At 38.6% G+C, this 21,408-nt stretch overlaps 1 protein-coding gene across 2 annotated transcripts in view; it reads right to left on the minus strand.

Moving 5' to 3' along the window:
• UVRAG (UV radiation resistance associated) overlaps nucleotides 1-21,408 on the minus strand; it is a 329,246-nt gene that overhangs the window by 18,092 nt on the left and 289,746 nt on the right. For both annotated transcript variants that reach the window (XM_027579444.1, XM_027579443.1), the window contains one exon: nucleotides 8,273-8,364. In XM_027579444.1, coding sequence (XP_027435245.1) covers nucleotides 8,273-8,364 — 92 coding nt within the window. The remainder of the gene's footprint in view (nucleotides 1-8,272; nucleotides 8,365-21,408) is intronic.

The following is a 21,408-nucleotide window of genomic DNA, read 5'->3' on the forward strand; positions in this document are numbered from 1 at the left end:
CCACCCTGCTCCCGCAGAGCCCTTATGGAGCCCACCGTTGCTGGGCTCCATCTCACAACCGTGAGATCATGACCTGATCATGACCCGAGCCAAAATCAAGTGTCGGCCACTTAACTGATTGAGCCACCCAGGTGCCCCTCACTCCACACTTCTAAGTCTTGGCTCTCTGGTCTGTGAAATGGTGATTATCGGCCTTGTCCTCACAGGGTTATTGCTAACTTAAATAAAAACATGGAACATTTTGCAAGTAAGAGACTTATTATTTATAACTTCTAATTCCATGTGAGAGGTACCTAAGAAGATAGGTATCAAAAGAAGTAGGTAAGCAAACAGATTTGTAGGATACCAATCTCTATGGCTCTCAAAGGGTTTTATAAAGGACTTGGGGAAAGCAAGAGGGAGAAGATGACTATTTTGTATCATTAACATACAAGAGCCACTATTAAAAAATGTGACCAAGAACCATATTCTATACCTATTTGTAGATATTAAAGGAAAAACAAAATACCTATAACAAAGAATGGATTACTACTTGAAAACAGAGATTCAGTTATCCATTACATGTGTATGAGAGCTATCAGTAACTGCTGCTGTGTGCCCAGCAGTATGCTAGACGTCTATCTATTTAACCCTCATAGCAATCTACCAGGTAGGCATTATTGACTCCATTTGCAGATAAATTTAAGCTGACAGTTTCAACTTGTTTGAAGTTTTAGAGACCTTGTCCCAGCTCTCACCCACAGCCCCCACACCAGGAAGTCAATGACTTCCTCTGACTGTTCCAAAGAACTTATCTACCTAGAATACTTCATGCTTTCTATTTCTATTATATATTGCTTGTTCCTATTTCGTTGCCTCAATTAGACTATACCCCCCCTGAATGTAAGTTCAAGGAGTATATTCCATGAATAGAACAAGATGGATGGCTAATTTATCTACTCAGTCCTCAGCTGCTCAAGAGCCTAGCGGTTAAGATTTTGGTGGAAGAAATGAACCTATGCTACGGAGGGACTACATATTCATCTCGGCATCTGCCACTGTGCCTGTTGAGTGAATGAATGAAGTAGGATGTGTCTTAAAAGTGAGAAAGCAACATTCGGATAGGGCAGAGGCAAGGGGAGGCTATTCTGGGTAGTGGGAACTTCAGTTCTGAGTAAAGTCTGAGTAAAGAACTGAAATCAGAAACGAGCGCGGTCTGTCTGGGGCTTGGCGGAGAGCGGGTGAGAGAGCAGAGGAGAGACACAGTCAAGGCACTGTCCCAGGACCTGAATGCTGGGGCCCCATCACACGGTCCGTTCACGCCCACCAAAGCAACTCAGTTTTAAACTTACTGCCTTACCGGCAGGCATCAAGCAGCAGCTTTGCATGTGCATTTTTCCCTGACTGTAATTTAGCATTAGCATCAGCTGTGCATGTGCTTGTCAGCTTCAATCATGGGACTTTGTAGTTAGTAGTAAAAGAAAAATGGGATGTTTAAATGGCATGCTGGTGGCTTTTAACCAAATGACTCAAGAGTACAACCTCTGACTTGAAATTCTGCTTTTCAAAATTGTGTTGCTTGGCAGTTACACTGGGGTTAAGTGATCCTAGGATGAGAAAATGGGGACTTCTTTTGGAAAGAGCTAAAGCACTGAGGACTGTGCCCCATGTAACTGTGTTCAAGAGGAAAAGGGGTTAGTTTTGGGATTAATCAGATAGATGCTTTTGATATTAGATCAGAATTCTGTAATGGGAAAGAAAAAAAAAATCACATCCTTAAAGAAATTTTCATCACACTGTCTGTTCTTTAAAAAACAAAACAAAACAAACAAGCTGTCACATAACTTTGAAGCTTACCATAAGGAGGAATTCAGTGACTGCACTGATCCTCAGCCAGTTTGAAATCCTTGACACCAAAAGAACATACAGCAAATCTGCTTCCACTGGGATCAGTCTGTGAATGGTAACAACCACACAGAACATGGAAGTGTTTTCTTTTACAAAAGATGTAAGAGGCTCCCTCAGGAGTGTGAGTTTTTTTACCCTCTGCCCTAAGGAGCACAGGCTTGGGAGGTAACTCCTCAGTCCATGGTTGCTCTCGGAAATTCTCAAATTTCCTCGGAGGCTAAAAGTGCTTGTTCCAGCTTTGTTTACATTTGTAACTTCCAGCCTGGCTTCCCGCAGTGGTTTTTACTTGGGCTCATCATGTGGCACTCATTTTGTGGTGCTTCGCCTCTACCTGTAGCCCATTTTTCACTAGAGTACCATAAAGTTGTACCTGCTACTCACTCAGTGCTAATGCGCTTGGCACAGTTGGCAGAGAGGGGCATTACATAAATGTGTGCGCTTTGGGCTTAATGGCTTTACTACATCAGTGCCAGGAGACCTAGATTCTAGTTTTATTGCTACAGGTTCATGGGTCAACCATGCTTGGAAAGTCATTTATTTTCTCTGTACCTTAAAAGGGAGAATTGCTGGAAACTGCAGTGTTTTAGGAGAGGAAGGGTGGGCAGGCTGCAATGTGGAAGCATTTCTATGTAAGCATTTTGGGTAAACTGTCTAAAGAGATCTCAGAAGAAAGGAACTGAATCTCTAAAAGTTCCAGACATTTATTGCAACTTTGTTTTTTTAATTTTAAGTATTTAGATTTTTCTAATTTTGTCTTTGTAGTCTTGTATTCTTTTTCTTGAAAAGGGGTCCCAAATTGTATAAGCTCTAAGTACCATAAAACCCAGATTCTCTCTGCTCCAAATGTGAATGTGCACTCTAGCCAACGTGGTCTGTCCTTTGCCAATAAAGCTACCGGGCCTTTTCTAAAACCGTTCCCTCCATATGAGGGGATAGGTGAGGATGGTGGTAGGAGAGAAAGAAGAAGAAGAACACACCCTAGACAAAGGAGCAGCGAGTCAGGAGAGAACTTGTTCCTGTAACTAAGAGGAGGCCAGGACAGAGACCATCCATGAGAGGACAGGAGAATGGTGTCAGATGGACCATGCCAAAGAGCGTGAATTTTATTCTGGCCACTGAAACCAGTAAGCGATTAAGATTATAGCTAAAATTTAAAAAAGACCCCTCTGGCTACTGTGGGGAATGAAGAGAGGCGGGACAAGAGTGAAATTAGGGAGACAATCCAGACCAGCGCCGTGTGGGGCAAGAGAAGGTGGTGCCCTGGACTGGAGTGGTCACAGTGGACATGGAGGGCAGTGGCTGGATTCGATATATACACTTTGCAGGGAGAGATGACAGGGTTTGCTGATGAATCAGGCTGGATCTGGTGGGAGGGGAGAAGGGAAGGGAATCAAGGATCATGCCCCGGTGTGAGCGTTTGCTGACAGGAAGAAGAGACTAGAATGACAGTTCCAGATATGTTCAGGCTGAGGGGCCTGTGCTACTCCACTGGGAGGCATCAAGTAGATCTCAGACTTGGAGAGTGGGTAGGAGAGATCTACACTGAAAGTGTAACTTTGGGGGTCATTAGCATAGAAATGGTTTTCAAAGCTGAGGGAATGGATGAGATCACATGAGAAGAGAGAGGAGGACCTAAGATGGGGCCATGGTGAACTCCATATTTGATGATTAAATAAAGGGGGAGGAACATGAAAAACAGAAAGAACAGCTGAAGGGTAGAAAACCAGAGGAGGGTGGTGTTAAGGAAGCCAAAAGAGGAGATGCTTCAAGGAAGGCCAAACACCAGCTGTGGAACAGGATAGGGTAAGGACAGAAAAGTGACCTTTAGGTTTTGTAACACAGAGTTCCATAGGCATCCGCTTAGATAAAAGGAATTTCAGTCTACTGACAGAACTGGAAATCATGCTGAAGTGAGTTAATGAGGAACTGGAAAAATAGAACATAAATAGACCTATAATAATTAAATCAGAAGTTAAAAATCTGCACTTCTTCCCTCAACAAATAAAAAACACTACGTTTTTTCTAAGTTCTTTTTTTTTTTTGGGTTTTGCTAAGTTTTATCAGACCTTCACTATATAATTTTTTTTTAAAGATTTTATTTATTTATTTGAGAGAGAAAGAATGAGAGATAGAGAGCATGAGAGGGCAGAGGGTCAGAGGGAGAAGCAGACTCCCCGCTGAGCAGGGAGCCCGATGCGGGACTCGATCCCGGGACTCCAGGATCATGACCTGAGCCGAAGGCAGTCGCTTAACCAACTGAGCCACCCAGGCGCCCCACTATATAATTTTTACCTTACACAAACTATAAACTGTTCCAGAGAATACAAAAGAAGGGAAAGATCTCCATTTATCTTATAAGGCTATTAAAACCTTGTTACCAAAATCAGACAAGGATTATTATATGAGAAAGAAAAATACAAGGCTAGCCTCATCTCAGTTCACAGAGGTAGATCTTCTAAAAATTAGCAAATTGAATCTAATAATATAAGAAAAAATAATTACACATCATGACCAAGTAGAGCACATGCCAGGAGGCAAAGATGATTTAACATCCAAAAATGTATTAATACTTATTAACATATTAATATAGTAAGGGAGAACAAATATAGTGTTATCTCAATAGATTCAGAATAAGCATCTGATAAAATTCAAAATATACACTCAGTGTATGTGTGTACACATACACGGATACACGCACACACAGAGGAATATTATTCAGTCATAAAAAAGAATGAAAGCTTGCCATTTGCAATGATGTGGATAGAGCTAGAGAGTATAATCGTAAGTGAAATAAGTCAGAGAAAGGCAAGTATCATATGATCTCACTCATATGTGGAATTAAAGAAACAAAACAAATGAACAAAGGAAAAAGAGAGAGAGAGAAACCAAGAAACAAACTCTTAACTATAGAGTACAAACAGATGGTTACCAGAGGGGAGGTGGGTCAGGGGATGGGTGAAACAGGTGATTGGTATTAAGAGTACACTTATCCTACAAAAAAAAAAAAGAGTACACTTATCCTGATGAGCACTGAGTAATGTACAGAATTGTTGTCACTATATTATACACCTGAAACTAATATAACACTGCATATTAACTATACTGGAATTAAAATTAAAAACTTAATTTAAAATATGGAAAAAAACCCCAAATACACACATTCATGATTAAAAAACAGTGAGCTGGGAATAGAAATTTCCTTTTGCTAATAAAGGATATCTATCCAAATCTGCAATAAATATAATATTTAATGGTGAAAAGTTAGAAGCATTCTCTCTCTTTTTTTTTAAGATTTTATTTATTTATTTGAGAGACAGAGATGGCAAGAGAGAGCATGGGCAGGGTGGAGATGGAGAAGCAGGCTGAGCAGTGGCAGGGAGCATGACACGGGGCTAGATCCCAGGACCCTGGGATCATACCCGAGCTGAAGGCAGATGCTTAACCAACTGAGCCACCCTAGCATCCCTAGAAACATTCTCTTTAAAGTCAGGAATAAGACAAAGCTATTCACTATTGCTGCTCCTCTTCCATAATAAAATATGAGAAGAAAAAGTAATAAAAGTAAAAACAGAAAGGAAGAAAAAAATGCCATCATTCACTAAAATAGTATGATTGTATACAAAGAAAATCTAAGAGACTCTAAAACAAACTACTGTAAGTAACGTTAGCAAGGCTGCTATATATACTCTCAAAATACAAAAATCAGTGGTACTCCTGTATACTAGCCACAAAAAAGTTAGATGCTATAATAAAAAATTTGTAACAGCCACCAAAATGGCAAGCTACCTGGAACTAACTAATAAAAGATGTGTAAGACCCTTTATGAAGAAAATCTTAAAACTTCATGTTTAAAAAACAGAAAGAAAACATATAAAGAGATACCAAGGGGGCGCCTGGGTGGCTCAGTCAGTTAAGTGCCTGCCTTCGGCTCGGGTCATAATCCCAGGGTCCTGGATTCGAGCTCCACATCGGGCTCCCTGCTCAGCAGGGAGTCTACTTCTCCCTCTCCCTCTGCTCCTCCCCTGGCTCATTCTTTCTCTCTCTCTCTTTCCTCTCTCAAATAAATAAATAAATAAATAAATAAATAAATAAATAAATAAAATCTTTAAAAAAAGATACCAAGTTCCTGGTAAGGAAGACTTGATATTATAAAACTGTCAAATCATACAAATACAATTCGTAAGTCAAGGAAAGCCAAAAGAGTTTTGAAGAACTGTAAGTAGGAGCCTCACCCTATCAGATACCAAGAAAATTGGGGGTATCTTCTTTTTCCCTTGCTGTGAAGGAACAGGATTTAGGAGTAGCACTCCTGGCTTTTCTCCATCCTCTCCCTCTCTCTGTGAGGAGGGACTTTTCTGATGGGTGAATTTAGGGGTAAAAATAAAACCTGGGTATTCTTGGCTTAGCCCCATCTGGTTTCCTACAGGAGTCTCCGACTGCTCGCCACAGTGTAGTCAAGGGCCTGCCTCTGTGGAAAAGCCTGAGATTCTCGAGTTCACAATGCAACCATGAAGGGAAGTTTTATTTTGAGTGACATTTTTGCAAGCCCTTTTTATTACAGATCTTAAGCCACATTTTCCAAGAGGCTTTATCAGTAATGAAACTGACATTTTGACTTCTATTAGTCTGTCTCTTGTATCTCCTCTCTCCAATGGTTCCAAATTTAGGGGGAGAAGGGATGCTATTTATTGGGCATCCTCAAACCTCAACATGACTTACAGAAATTACAACTTATAATAGTTTAAAAATGTGGTATTAGCCCATAGATAGACAAATCAAAGGAGAATTGGGAGCCTGGAAACAGATTCATGTATATAAGTAAACTTGGTACGTGAAAGAGATGGCATTACCAAATAGTGGACAAAAGATAGACTCTTCAATAAATAATACTGGGACCATTTGCTGTCTGTACTGAGCAAGATTCATTTAGTGATTAATCAGGTGGTATTATGGGTTGCCTCTTTTTTAAAAAAATATTTTAGGTTATTTATCATTTGCATTATAAAGCCTTTCATGAATTATATGTCTTATTTCCAACTAGATCACAATCCTTTGAGGCTAGGGCTAGAAACTTATACTTCTTGTTAACTCTCCAGAGTGCCTATCACAGAACTTTACACAGAGACAACAACACTAAGTAAATGTCTGCTAGCTCATTATTATTTTACATTAAAACTCAATTCCTATCCCTCATGCCTCAAGGCATACAGGTCCATATCAGTAATAAGCTTTTGTAGTTATTTTGATATTCTGAGTAGAATTCTTGAAACAATTGTGCATTCACTTAACAGGAGTCCTATCTAAAATCAGACAACCAGAACTTGCATTTTGAGGATCACATAGGACAAAAATAAAAAATGTCAAAGTAAAGGTCAAAGATGTCACTTTCTCAGTATTCTCAAGGCCTATCCTTATGGCACAGAAGAAAATGAAACTGATCTTGTACCTTCCTCCCCACAAATAGTTTTTCTGTCTAACCTCTTATTTCATCCTCACCACAAACTGGTGAGACGAACAGGGCAGGGATTATAGATGAGGAAATTCAGTTTCTGAGAGGTTACACTTTAGGCTCACCAAGCGGCTTAGAGAAAGATGTGGGACGAGGAGCCAGTGGTCTTTAGAAGAAAATACGCTGCTCCCAGCTGTCTAGCTCATCAGGCCTGATTTCCATTTACATGATTTTGTAAGTTACTGCCCATCACCCAAGAATTCAAACTTCAAGAATTCCTAAATGGCTAGAGCCAACAGCTTTCTACTTATTTAGTCAGGTGAACCAATCGAATGACTTTGCAACAGACCTTCCCTTGCTCCTTCTCTTTTTCAAAGAGTCAGTCTATCCTGACAAAGCATTTTAAAGCAGCAATTTGCCCTCATGGTACAACAGGCACTGACATCAAACATAAGAAACATTCTAACATGTGTCTCCTGGTCTCAGACAAGGTCCTGCCAAGCTGACCTATTTGTTGTCTGCTTTCTTCCCTTAACTCTCATGGCCACTGATCCTGATGTTATTTCTGTAGTTATGTCCTTCACTTGTTCTTTGAAGAAGTCCTAGTGGCTCCATGTCTCTCTTTTATGAATCCCACGGGCTGTCCCCCAGTCTCTGCCTCAGCAATGAACTCAAGGATTCCTCACCCAGCCAACCTCCCAGTGTTCAAACAATACCCCTTCGAACCCACTCTCCTCCTGAGAGTGCTTCACCCTGCTTAGCAGGACTGGGGCTTAGACCCACACATGTACAATGGCTGCCTTTCCCTTTCTTCAAGTATCTTAATAAAGAAGGAAACATAGAAAGCAGGTGAGGAGCAACCTGGAAACCAGGAAAGTCTTCCCAGGATTATTATCCACATCCCAGTTTCTGGGTGTCAGAGATAAAAGTACTCACCACCTGACCATTAGTCCATGTTCCATGAAGTTTTTCAGGTTAGGGAGGGTTTGCCTCAAGTCTGGAGTCCCTAGTCCATGTTGATATCTTAGCTGCAAAGGTGGAAAAATAGAATTAAAAGAAATTCTGGCAGATACTAGGCAATGTTTCTCAAACGTGGTCCATTCACTAAATTTTTCTTTCTTCTTTTGAACTCTAAAAGAGGAAATGTAAATATATGATTCCAATATCACTGACCACACTTTTGGGATAGTATTTAAAGGTAGCCTCTTGGGGTGCTTGGGTGGCTCAGTCGGTTAAGTATCTGCCTTTGGCTCAGGTCATGATCCCAGGGTCCTGGGATCAAGCCCCACATCAGGTTCCCTGCTCAGCGGGAAGCCTGCTTCTCCTCTCCAACCTCTCCCTGCCGTGCCCCGCCAGCTCTTGTGGGTGCTCCCTCTCAAATAAATAAAATCTTAAAAAAAAAAATAAAGGTAGTCTCTTTGTCTCCTGCTCCCCTGTCTCCTAAAGCTGGAGAAGACAATGCATGATCAACTATGGAATCAGCATATTTCAAAGAGCCCCGTAGGGTTTGCTAACATCAACTCCAGGGACATATACAGTAAAACCAATATTTTGTTTTATTTTATTTATGTTTTAAAAAAGATTTTGTTTACTTATTTGAGAGAGAGAGAGAGAGACAGAGACGGAGATAGAGAGCATGAGCAGGGAGGAGAGGGAGAAGCAGGCTCCCCATGAAGCAGGAAGCCTAACGCAGGGCTCAATCCCAGGACCCTGGGATCATAACCTGAGCTAAAGGCAAATGCTTAACTGACTGAGCCACCCAGGCGCCCCTCAGTATTTTTAGATACTGAATGGCTGGCATTACATACTCTGGGCACATTCAGCCCATCTTTCACTGACCCTTTCCCTTTGTATAACAACCAAGGTTAAGGGTCATGTTGTGTTCATCTCTAATCTCCAACAGTGTCTGACAGTGCTAGCACTCAGTTAATGCTTATTAAACAAACAAACTGCAAGCCACTTTTGAGGACGCTGTGCTCTGTTTTTCTTTTGGATTCCTAACTTTCCCTTTTGTCCAGAACTAGTACATAAAGTTGTAGAGCTGGCATGAGAACACTATGACCTGTGGATGGATCTGGTCTTAGTTCTACTTATTTCTGCTTGAGCTGACTTTCTAACCCTAGGTCCTTCTATGGACCTTGAGTAACTCACTAAATGGTTTTCATCCGTCTGTTTCTTGCCTTCTCCCACTCTGTCTCTGAATACCATTTGCTTCCTTAACTGGTCATGACAGAGATCCGAGGTAAATATATGTGCATATTCATACACATGCTCTCTCTCTTACACACAGAACATCAACTACACAGTAAAGGTACAGCAAAAATGTATTTTTCAAATGACATATATGAAAAAGTACTCTGTACACTGTGTACTGGTGTACAAACATGAAGGATAATCACTCGTGAAGTTTTACTTTTCCAGCACCTAAATTTAAAGTTTGACAAAATCAAACTTCTAAATATTTTCCTCTCTTAAAAAATAAAACCACTATGAACAAAAAATATCAAAGTTTTCTTTTGTTTGTATCTAGTACTCAACTGATTTTTTTTTTACTTAAGTGTGAGTGACACTTAACAGAGAAAGAGTTTATTCTTTTTTTTTAATTAACATATAATGTATTATTTGTTTCAGGGGTACAGGTCTGAGATTCATCAGTCTTACACAATTCACAGTGCTCACTATAGCACATACCCTCCCCAATGTCCATCACCCAGCCACCACATCCCTCCCAACCCCCCTCCACTCTAGCAACCCTCAGTTTGTTTCCTGAGGTTAAGAGTCGAAAGAGTTTACTCTTACTACCCTGAACTTTTAAAGGAAAACCCCCAAGCCTAATCAGATCTCTTGAATGGTCTGAATACACACATAAAGTAAGAAGCAGGAAACCCAGAATGTTAAAGCTAAAATGTATTTTGAATATTATTTAAGGTAATTCTTTCCTTTTGCAGGTGGGGAAACTGAAGCCCAGAAAGAGGAAATAAATTCTCCAGGGCCGCATGTTTCAATAACAAAGATATTATTAGCTAGAGCCTCATTCTCACAACCATGCTATTCCACCATCTACCCCAAAGTCTGAGAGGAAAACTGGTTGAAATACTTGAGAAGACAAAGGGAAAATATTCTTTTCCCTTTCCAAAGCTAGCTTGGTGACCTAAATCACCTCCTGAGATTTGCTGACCTTGAATTATAAGATCTACTCCATATTAAATGACATCATTTCTTATATTACTATAAAAGCATTTTTTCCATACATTGATAAAAGTAAAATGGCTGATATCCCAATATGACATTCCTGAATTCATTGTTTCAATAAAAAAGTGAAATTGTTTACACATGGCATGGAAATTTCACCTGTGATTCATACTGAAAAATATTAAATATATATAAAAAAAACCCTAACCCATACTGAAATAACACTAAGCTATGTGTCCCTGAGCCAGTACATAGTCAATTGCCTGCCCCAGGCTCCACAATGGAAGGTAGGTGTTGAATTCTTTTCAGAGACCACAATGAAAAATTTTCTTCAAGTCTGATTTCAACCAAAAAAGGAAAATATGGGAATTTCAAGCCTCTACCCAGGTCTTAACTCTTCATTTGCTATATAGCATTATCATTTTTATCATAGAATCATATGATATTATAGCTTAAAGAGATCCTGGAGATCATTTTTCCAACCTCCTTCCTTTCATAAATGAAGAAACAAAGGCTCAGTAAGGCAAGTGTCCTGCCCAATGTCACAGAACTGACAAGGGACAAAGCCAAGGCTGGAATATTTTTAAATTTTTATTTATTTTTTAAATCCAAGTATAATTAACATAGATTCAACATTCATCATGTATAATGATTCAACAATTTTGCACATCACTCAGTGCTCATCACAATAAGTGTACTCTTAGTCCCCATCGCCTGTTTTACCCATTTCCCCTCCCACCTCCCCTCTGGGAACCATTGGTTTGTTCTCTGTATCTCAGAGTCTGTTTTTGGTCTCTTTTTTTCTTTGTTTTGTTTCTTAAATTCCACATATGAGGGAAGTCATATGGTATCTTTCTCTTACTGACTTATTTCACTTAGCATTATATCCTCTAGGTCTATGCATGTTGTTGCAAATGACAAGATTTCATTCCTTTTTATGGCTGGGTAATATCCCATTTGTGTGTGTGTGTGTGTGTGTGTGTGTGTGTGTGTCTGTGTGTGTGTGTGTGTCACATCTTCTTATATTCCACTGCATGTATATATACATGCAATATTTATATATATCACATCTTCTTTATCCATTCGTCTATGGATGGACACTTGAGCTGCTTTCATATCTTGGCTATTGTAAGGCTATTGTAAATAATGTTTCAATAAACAAATAAACATGGGGTGCATATATCCTTTCAAGTTACTATTTTTGTTTTCTTTGGAATAAATACCCAGGAATGGAATTACTGGATAATATGGTATTTCTATTTTTAATTTTTTGAGGAAACTCCATACTGTTTTCCATAGTGGTTGCACCCAGTTTACATTCTCACCAACAGTGCATAAGGGTCCTTTTTCTCCACATCCTCACCAACACCAGTTGTTTCTAGTGTTTTTGAATTTATAAGGCTAGAATTTCTTTTCTTTCTTTTTTTTTAATTTTTAAATTTTGAATTTTTGAAATTTTTTGAATTTTTTAGAATTTCTTTTTTTAAGATTTTATTTATTTATTTGACACAGAGAGAGATAGTGAGAGAGGGAATATAAGCAGGGGGAGGGGCAGAAAGAGAAGCAGGCTTCCCACTGAGCAGGAGCCCAATGCAGGGCTTGATCTCAGAATTTTTTAGAATTTCTTAAAAACAACTCCAAATTTTTTCTACCATGTCACCCTTTTGATTTTTAACATATAAAACCAAAAAAATTCACACATAATACATATATATTACATTTTAAAAATAAAGTACATGTACTATTTAATAAGCCTAAATTGCTATAGGCTTATAATGAAAAAACAAATTCTTTGCTCTTCAGTAGCAACTACTTTTAGCTGTTTCTTCTTTACCTTCATATTTCTAAGTAATATGCTTGTATTCATTTTCCTATTCTTTCCTATTCTTCCCAGTTTTAGATATCTATTGCATTCCTATTACAAAAAATGAAAATTCAGCTTTTATATTACTCTTCTCTTACACATTTTATCCCCTCACTCATACATCATCTACTGACTTTTTGTTAAAGAATATGAGGATTTAACTACCCTCCTAGATAAACTTCTCTTTATCCTCAAGATATTCAATATCACATTTTTGTTAGATCAGTATTTAGCGCTCACCTTATTACACCTGCAGAAATACTGTGCACTGCCAAGCCATGTAATATACTATTCCTTTTCTGAACTTTTTTTTTTTTTTTAGGTTTATTTATTTGAGAGAGAGACAGCGGGGGCTGGGGAGAGGAGGGGCAGAGGGAGAGACAGAATCTTAAGCAGGCTCCATGCTCAGTGCAGAGCCCAACTTGGGGCTCGATCTCACCACCCTGAGATCACCAACTGAGTTGAAACCAAGAGTTGGAGGCTCAACTGACTGTGCCACCCAGCCACCCCTATACTTTTTTGTTTGTTTCTCCTGAAGTGATAATTGTCATTTTTTCTATGCGTTTAGTACCTATCTTGATGAGAGTATTACTTGTGTACTTAGGTACCTATCACCAGATCCTTCCCAAACTAGAACAAAACCTTAAAATCCTTCTTATTCTGATTAAATACACCCTATAACCTACAACATCCACTTCCCCCTTGGAAGCACCCCTCTCTGTTCCATTCTCAGAACTTTCCTTCTCTGTCACCCTGGAAATCACTTACTTCTCTTCTGTATCAAAGCTGTTGTTTCTCAGATCTCATGACTTTCTGGATTTAATGCCTCACCTTGGTGGCACATATCCTATAATAGCTTTCCGGGAAAGGAGAGCATGGGAGGTATCTTTTTTGACACCTTGAATATTTAAATATAGCTTTATTCTGTTCTCAGACTTGAATGACAGTTTGCCTGGGTAAAGAATTCAAGGCTAAAATAATTCCCCTTTGGAATTTCTAAAATATTGTTTCACTGTCATTTAACTTTGTACATGGCAACTGAGAAACCTGATAACATTCTAATTCCTGATCTTTTGTATATGAGCTGATTCTTTCTGGAAGCTTGTAGGATTCTATTCTTTAAAACCCCAGTGTTCTAAAATTTCACAGTGCTAAGCCTCTGTTTGGGTCTTTTTTCATTCATTGTGCTGGGCACTTTGTGAGTCCTTTCAATATGAAAATGCTTATCCCCGAATTCTGATCATTTATTATTATTGTTGTTGTTGTTGTTGTTAGCAACAGCAGCCTTGTTTTGTCATCTCTTCCTTCTCCCTTTCCTGTTACCTCTGGGTTTCTTTTTCTGTTCTTCTCCCTCCTCTTCTAGACTTAAAGAAACATTAGAGGCATTACAAATGAGACTTTAAAAAGCTGAAGGGAGAGTCTATGCACTGGCAGCTGCTTGCGCACTGGGGAGTTTCACTGTAGACTGAGTGGACGGAAGCCTAGCCCCTTCTGTGGGGCACACTGAGATCCCAGCAGTTTTCATTGCAGGGACTATACTTCTCCAGAGGGATTCCCCCAACCTTTTGTCTAGGAGTGTAATCTGGATACCACTCTGAGACTTAAAGCAGGAAAAAGTGGTTGGGGGAATTCAATGTTCGTATGTTGGACTTCACTGACTCCCCTTGTTTTCAGTAAGGTATCTTACTTCTTACCCCAATATACAAGGCAGTTCAGAGTTCAGAGGTTCTTCTGTTCAATTTTTTTCAGAAAGTCAACCTCCATTCCCCCAGTAGGGTGTGTGCAAGGATAATTGTTTGACCATATGCAGGGTGGGTGAAGTGAACTGAGAATCTTCTCTTTCTCTAGACTTTCAACCAATCCTCCTGGTTTTTTGACCTATTCCTTACCCTACACTCTATGAGATACTTGATACCTCCAAATCCTAAATCCTTCTGGAGTCCTATGGCTTGAATTGCATTGCTACTTGAAGGCTTTAGGTTTTGTTTTTCTCCATTCTGTCAACTCAGTTTATCACTCATTTATTTGTTTGTATTCTTCTAAAATTTTGTTGACTATCACTCACTCTTGTCTCTTCTGTTCTTTCATCCTCATGAGTTTGCAAGTTTAAATTGTTTTATCTTTATTAGTATCATTTCATTAGGGAGCTGACATAAAGGAGTATATTTGTTTATCATGCAGTCCCCTATATACATTACAGCGTTTCAATAGTGGCTAACAACCTTCCTTATACCTTTTACAGAGTACTCAATAGAGCTCTATTTTCTGTCTATAAGTCTCTCTCTACGCATTGTCCATCTAGCCATATTCTATCCACTCTCAAAGAGCCCATCACAAGTTCCATTAGCTCTCTCTGACTACTCCAAGATAAGGGAGTATTTTACCTCTCTCCCCAAATCCCTTCCTACACCATGTTTGTATGTACTGTCTTTGGAAAGCCTTAACTAATTCAGTAGGTACTTGATAAATATTTGTTAATTAATAAGTTAAATCAATGCTGTATGGGAGAGAATAAGAAGCATCATGACACACTGCTATGAGCTTTGATGGAGAAGATCTGGATGTGAATAACAGTGCTGTCACTTACTAGTTGTTTGACTTTGGATAAGTCCTTTTGCTTCTCTGAGGAGTTTGCTTCTTCACCTGTAAAATGGGGAATGTTGTCTGTCTTGCAGAGCTGTTGTTGTAAAGTTTAAATATGATAAAGTGTATAGAGTACCCCAAACAATATCTGGTACATAGTAAGTGCTCAATAAACTATACTTATTACCATTATAATACATATATACTCTATACATTATCATTATCATAACATCTGCCACTGGACTGGGCATAAATCTGGAGCTCAATGATGGCTTATCACTTAATTAATTAAAATGAGAATCAGAAAAGGGAAAAAAAAAGAGTTCAACTCAAAGGGAAGAAATCTTAAGTATATTGTTCACTTTTTTAAGTGCTAATTCTTACTAATTTACTAAGCTTCTGACTGCAAGCACTCCAAAGGTGCAGCAATGAACATAATACATGTCAGTATCTTTAAAACAATTGCACAGGGAAATGGAAAGACTGATATGTGACGTGGACAGTCAGAAGATCTGGGGGACAAAGCTCTGCTGTATGATCAGGAACGAGGGCTGGCCAAAGAATTTTCAAACTTCTTTTTGTAGCCCTGGAATCCTTTGTTCAAATGAAATATTATTTATAGCCCCAAGTGTAAAACAAATAGAGAACCACTCTAACTGTAGGAAGTGGTGGAGTAGAATCAGAGCCCAGGTAGGCATCCCATCTTACAGGTAAAACACTCCTGAACTACAAGATCTCTAGGAGCCTTTCAAAGTTCTGTGAGTCCATTTTAAATGCTCTAAAATTACAGGTTTGCACCATGCATCTAAGGATTTTAATATAAAAACATGGTTTGCATAGTGCATGTTCACAATGTGAGCAAGGAAAGAACATCAGCCCAGTCAGTCCCATTTCTGATGGTGTCAGAAGTCAAACTTGGCTAAGAGGGTGTCAAATATTTATGTATTCACTTGAGGGGTAGGTTTGATGTTAGAGTCTACAGAAGGTACCTTTCTGGACACCTGAGGGGAAATGCATAAAATGGAAGGGATAGGACGGGCTTCAATCTTTTCTTATTTTAAAGTTTTTGTTTATCTATCTATCTATCTATCTATTTATTTATTTGAGAGAGAGCGAGAGAGACAGAGAGGAGAGGGAGAGGGACAAGCAGACTCTGTGCTGAGCACAGAGCCCAACACGGGGCTTGATTCCACGTCCCTGAGATCATGACCTGAGCTGAAATCAAGAGTCGGGTGCTTAACCCACTGAGCCACCCAGGTTCAGTCTTATATGCTATACTATGTCAGGTAGAGCTGAGCCACTATTAAAATGTAAATACTTCAGGAAAGAAACAAATCTAGATTTTTATTAAGTAATTTTTGAACAAGTTACTCTGGTGATGTATTAGTAGAAACAGGAAGAAACAGGAGTTAGGCTGAGGAGGAAAAGACAAGGACAGGGCAAAGGGAGAAAGAAGTACATTTACTAAGTTCCTACACATTCTGTTCTTTTATCCAACAAGTATTTATTTAGTGTCCACTAGGGTAGGCACTGTAAATCAGCTCTGTCTCTGGAATGACAGGTCTGGACTCACAGTTTGTTCTCACCACGTAATGTATGTTAATCTTGAACAAGTCACATAACCAATCTGTGCCTTGTCTATAGAACACGACCAGCACTATTTGTCTCATAAGATTGTTCTAAGAGTTCGGTTAGGATATTTATAGAGAATGGAAACTCCTGAGCCCTGACGTTTAGAGAGCAGTCATTAAAACTGTTGAAGGCCTAGAGTCACTAAGCTCAGGAGTTCAGACTTTAACTTCCTTGTCAGCAGTGAGAATCTACTACAGGGTTTTAAGCAGGAGACTGAACGAGGAAAACGACTCCAGAAACAGCTCTGAAGGGCAGGTTAAAAGAACTAAGTACTCTTTCCTCTAAAAAATCTTATTTCACATTCCATCCAAACCTGCCCTCACCAACTACTATCCCTACCACACTTCCCTAAAGAGCTCCTTCTGCTCTCACTTCTGATTAGAGACGGCAGATGCCAAGAAACCCAGGCAAATAAAATATTGCTTTGGGTCTGTCTAACTGCCTCAAATTAGTCTCTGAAATAAACACCTTTTGTAACAACTTCCTACTGCACCACCACCCAAAAAGTCTAAGCAGTTTTTAAGTGGAATTTTGGTTTCAATTAGCTTGAATTTCAGCTTTACTTTGATTGGTTTAGAACTCCATGGGAGCAATTAAGCTTTTGTGCAACTCTAGAGTAGGCTAGTAGGTGAAAACTACATATACATGATAAATTAGATGGGAGAGTGGGAAGAAGCAATGTTCAGTGGTTTCCCTGGAAAAATGAACAAATGCTATTGTCTATTAGCAAAAGAAAATCCCTATACTAAAATAACCAGGAAGACCTGGCTTTATAGTTACTGGAACAAGTATAAGGAAATAAAACTAGGGCAAAGAATACATTTAGACCTCAACAGACAATTATAACCATGTCAATTCCATTAAGTATCTTTCTCTATTTTCTTCTCCCACACCATCTTCTTGTATAAAAATACACTATTTTTCCGAAGCTACACGCTGGTTTCATCCCAAATCACTATACATTCACTGTGTGTTTCACCAAATTAGACTGATCATCTATGACTTTAGAGCCTTTGTAGTTTAAATTAACTAGTTCCTATAGCTTGATAAATGGTGCTCCACTGACTAGGTAAGAACATTTGCAGCTCTGTAGATCATATTTTAAAATAAAGTGTGATTGTACCTCTAAGAAACAAATGCTGAGTTCTTGTACTCAGTGAGCATCTGCTTATTGAGCTAAGAGACCTAATTTAATATCAAAGTGCTCAATTTTATTTTTATTTTTTAGTAAACACACAATTTTTCCAGACCAGGAAAAGCTCTAGGGTTCAGGAATCATTTTGTCATTTAGGTTTTGGCAGGAGAAATTCAGTTTAGACAACAGACACACACACGTGTGCGTGCACACACACACACTCACACACACACCCTTCCAAACTATATTCATCTACACAAGGCCACTTACTGCGTGGCTTATTAGTTCCATATGGGACTTGAGCTGAGCTGCATGATACGTTTGATACAAACCGTCTGTTACTGTGAGGGAATGTGGATTAATACAATGCTTCAATAAAGGTTACTAAAAGATCAACACTCCCGTGATGGGATTACAATGAATTTGACTACAAAGAGAACTGGACTATAGGAACTGAAAAAATAAGAAATTAAAAATGTACATATGCATCAGAGACTTAACTCTGGAGTTTTGGCTTACATAGTCAAAAATCTCTATTGGACTAGTTACCAATATTTCAATTCATTTTTAAATGCTAAGGTTTCACTGACATGAAGAAAAACTACATTAAGAGCTTTAAAAAAAGGGTACCACCATGTCAAAAATAAAACCTGTTTTCTTAGAAGAAACTACAACTCTTTCAAAGATAATGGAAAAGCTACTTAAAGAATATTTAATATGAGCAATAATATCATTTCTTACAGTGAGTCATTGCAATATATACCTCTAAGGAAAAGTATAAAAACCTGATTATGGGCCTCTGGTTGCAAGCACAACCTAAGTAGTTTTCCATCCCCATCTACAAACCATGCCAGTTCTTTTTCAAAATAGGTTATGTTTTAATGTAAACACTGGACACAGCTGACCTCAGACCTCAGAAAAGCCTTTCAAAATTCAAGTCTAAGAAATGGAAACGTTTCTTCTATTCCTCCTCCCAATTATACTATCAACTACTCTTAGAGTCATGGGATTCATATTAGAGCTGAATGGCACCTTTGAGAGCATCGGCCCACCTGCTTCAGTGACTCTGTATGGTAAGTGCAAGGCTATGCAACCTATCTAAGGTTGAACGAGTTGAGTCTAGGGAGCAGAATCTAAGTTTGCTGAGTTCTAACAACAGGCTCTTTTCTTTATATTAACATGTTGTATTTATGAAGCACAGATTTTATTTGAGCCAAACTTATCATTATAAAAGCTGTCACATTAAAAATACTTCAATTAAGACAGTCCTTTGCTTCAGAAAGTTATGTTTGCCAGAAAATAGCCAGAAGCACTATTACACATTGACGAAACTCCGGGGTCAACCTGATCTGTAAGTGTGGTCTCTGTCGCTGCCAATTCTTAGGAGTTGCTAAAGAGGGTCAGTAAAGCACACTGCAAATGGACAAGCTAGGCAGAACTGGACATCTGTCAAAGGCAGGCAGATCATACCCTTGATAGCAACTGCAATCAGCTTTAATTAATGATCATCAAAGAAAGGTTATGTTCTCTGGAAGCTAAAGGCTATGTGAGAAGACAAACTTGTAGAGGATCCACTGAAGCAGACATTCATGCTGTTGGATCCAGCCTCCTGCCCTCATGTTAATAGTCCTGTGCATCCCGATTTACCCCAAACTACCCTGTATTGACCTTTGACCCAAACTAGATTCCTGATTCCCTTGGCAGCTATACCTTGGTTCCCTAAACAGTTCAAACTCAGCATTTCTGCTTCCAGTTCATTGACTTTGATGCAATCTTGGTGCAAAGAGCTATATCAGACCAAGAAGATCACAGTCTAATAAGGCAGAAACTGTTTTCTAGAATGTCTTATAAAGGAATCTCTTATAAAAGGAATATGTAGCCTATTGTGCTTGTCTTCCTTCATTTATGTTTTTGAGATTTATCCATGTTGTATGTGGATCCTTTTTATTGCTGGTGGTATTCCATTGTATGGATATACCACCAATTGTTTATCTGTATGCCAGTCGATGAACATTTCGGTTGTTTCATGTTTAGGCTATTATGAATTAAGGTGCAATAAACATGTGGGCACAGGTTTTTGTTTGGACTTGTATTTTTATTCCTCTTAGACCAATACTTAGGAGTGGAATTTCTGGAGTGAATGGTAGATATATGCTTAACTGTATTTTTAAAATACCAAACTGTTATCCAAAGTAGCTATACAATTTTGCATTCCCACCAGCCACATATGAGTGTTTCAGTTGCTCTACATCATCATCATCAGGACTTGATACTGCCAGTTTTAAAAATTTTAGCCATTCTAATAAGTGTGTAGGAGTATCTCACTATATGTTTAATCTGCATTTCCCAAATCCTACTAATACCATTGAGCATTTTTTCATATGCTTTTTTTGCCATCTGTGTCTCTTCTTCTGGCCCCCGTGTAGTTTCTGTAAGCTACTTCTGATGAATACCTGATATATCTGATTAATACCCTCTGATTAATCTTAATACCTTCTAACCAATAACTTCTAGTTAATACTATTTCTACTTAACCTAGCTAGAGTAGATTCTGTTTACAACAGCACCACGATCCTATTTGTAATAAGGTTAGTCACAGGGAGTTCTTATGTATGTAAAAGTCAAAAATGAAAATGCTCTTATGAATGCAGGAATTCGCTCACAGAAATTTAGGTAAATCCAAGTTACCAGTTTTACTGGAACGAAAAATACCCTTAAATCAGCTGTCATAAATTTGATTACGTAAGAAATAGAAAAGCCCAATCTGACATCTCCCCAGCAATGCACAGTGACTACAAATACCTGACAGGATCACTAGTAGAAGTTACTTAATTCAATTCAACAAATAATTACTGAACAGTGTGTGTATATGAGGGGTGTGTGATAATGATAGAAATGGAGATATGTATATGGCATTGTTTGTAAATGGGGGGAAATTTGGAAACTGAATATATGCTAAGCCTTTGGCCAGGTTACATGGTGGAATAATGACCGTGTTACTGATAATGAAAATAATGCTAGAGCTGCTAATATATTTACTGAGTGATTAGTTATGTACTAGGCATTGTGCTAAGCATTTCACATTACATTATTTCATTCAGTCCTCACTATTACTCTCTTACAATTGAATATACTAAGGCTTAGGGTTCATAAGTGGTAGAGCTTGAGCTGGTACCCCAAGTTTGTCTGACCCTAGCACTTTGAACTCTTAACCACTCAACAGTGATGACAATAATGGCAATGTCAATAGCATCTACTGTTCTTTTCCACCTGCAATCTGTGCCAGACATGGAACTTGACTGTTTACTTATGTCATTTCATTTAATCTTCATAATAACCCCATGACATCAGTGCTATAATTCTCACTCTACACATGACAAAGTTTAAAAGGTTAAAGGAGTTACCTGAAATTTCATAGGTAAGCAAGCCGAGGAGCTGGGATTTGAATTTAATGGATACTTTACATCCCAATACACAGTCTAAATGCTGCTTATAAGTTGGTTAGAAAAGATTGTTTTCTCATTCCCCATTTAATTCCAATACTTGGAAAGAGACTCTCAACTCTTCAGAGAAACACATTCCTTCTCTTGATACCAGACATTTGACAATAGCTACATCTCTACTCAGCTGTCATTCAGCTAAGTTGTAAGTATTTAGTCTTTTAAA

Source organism: Zalophus californianus, chromosome 11 (assembly GCF_009762305.2).
Source record: "Zalophus californianus isolate mZalCal1 chromosome 11, mZalCal1.pri.v2, whole genome shotgun sequence".
NCBI classification, from domain to species: Eukaryota; Metazoa; Chordata; class Mammalia; order Carnivora; family Otariidae; genus Zalophus; species Zalophus californianus.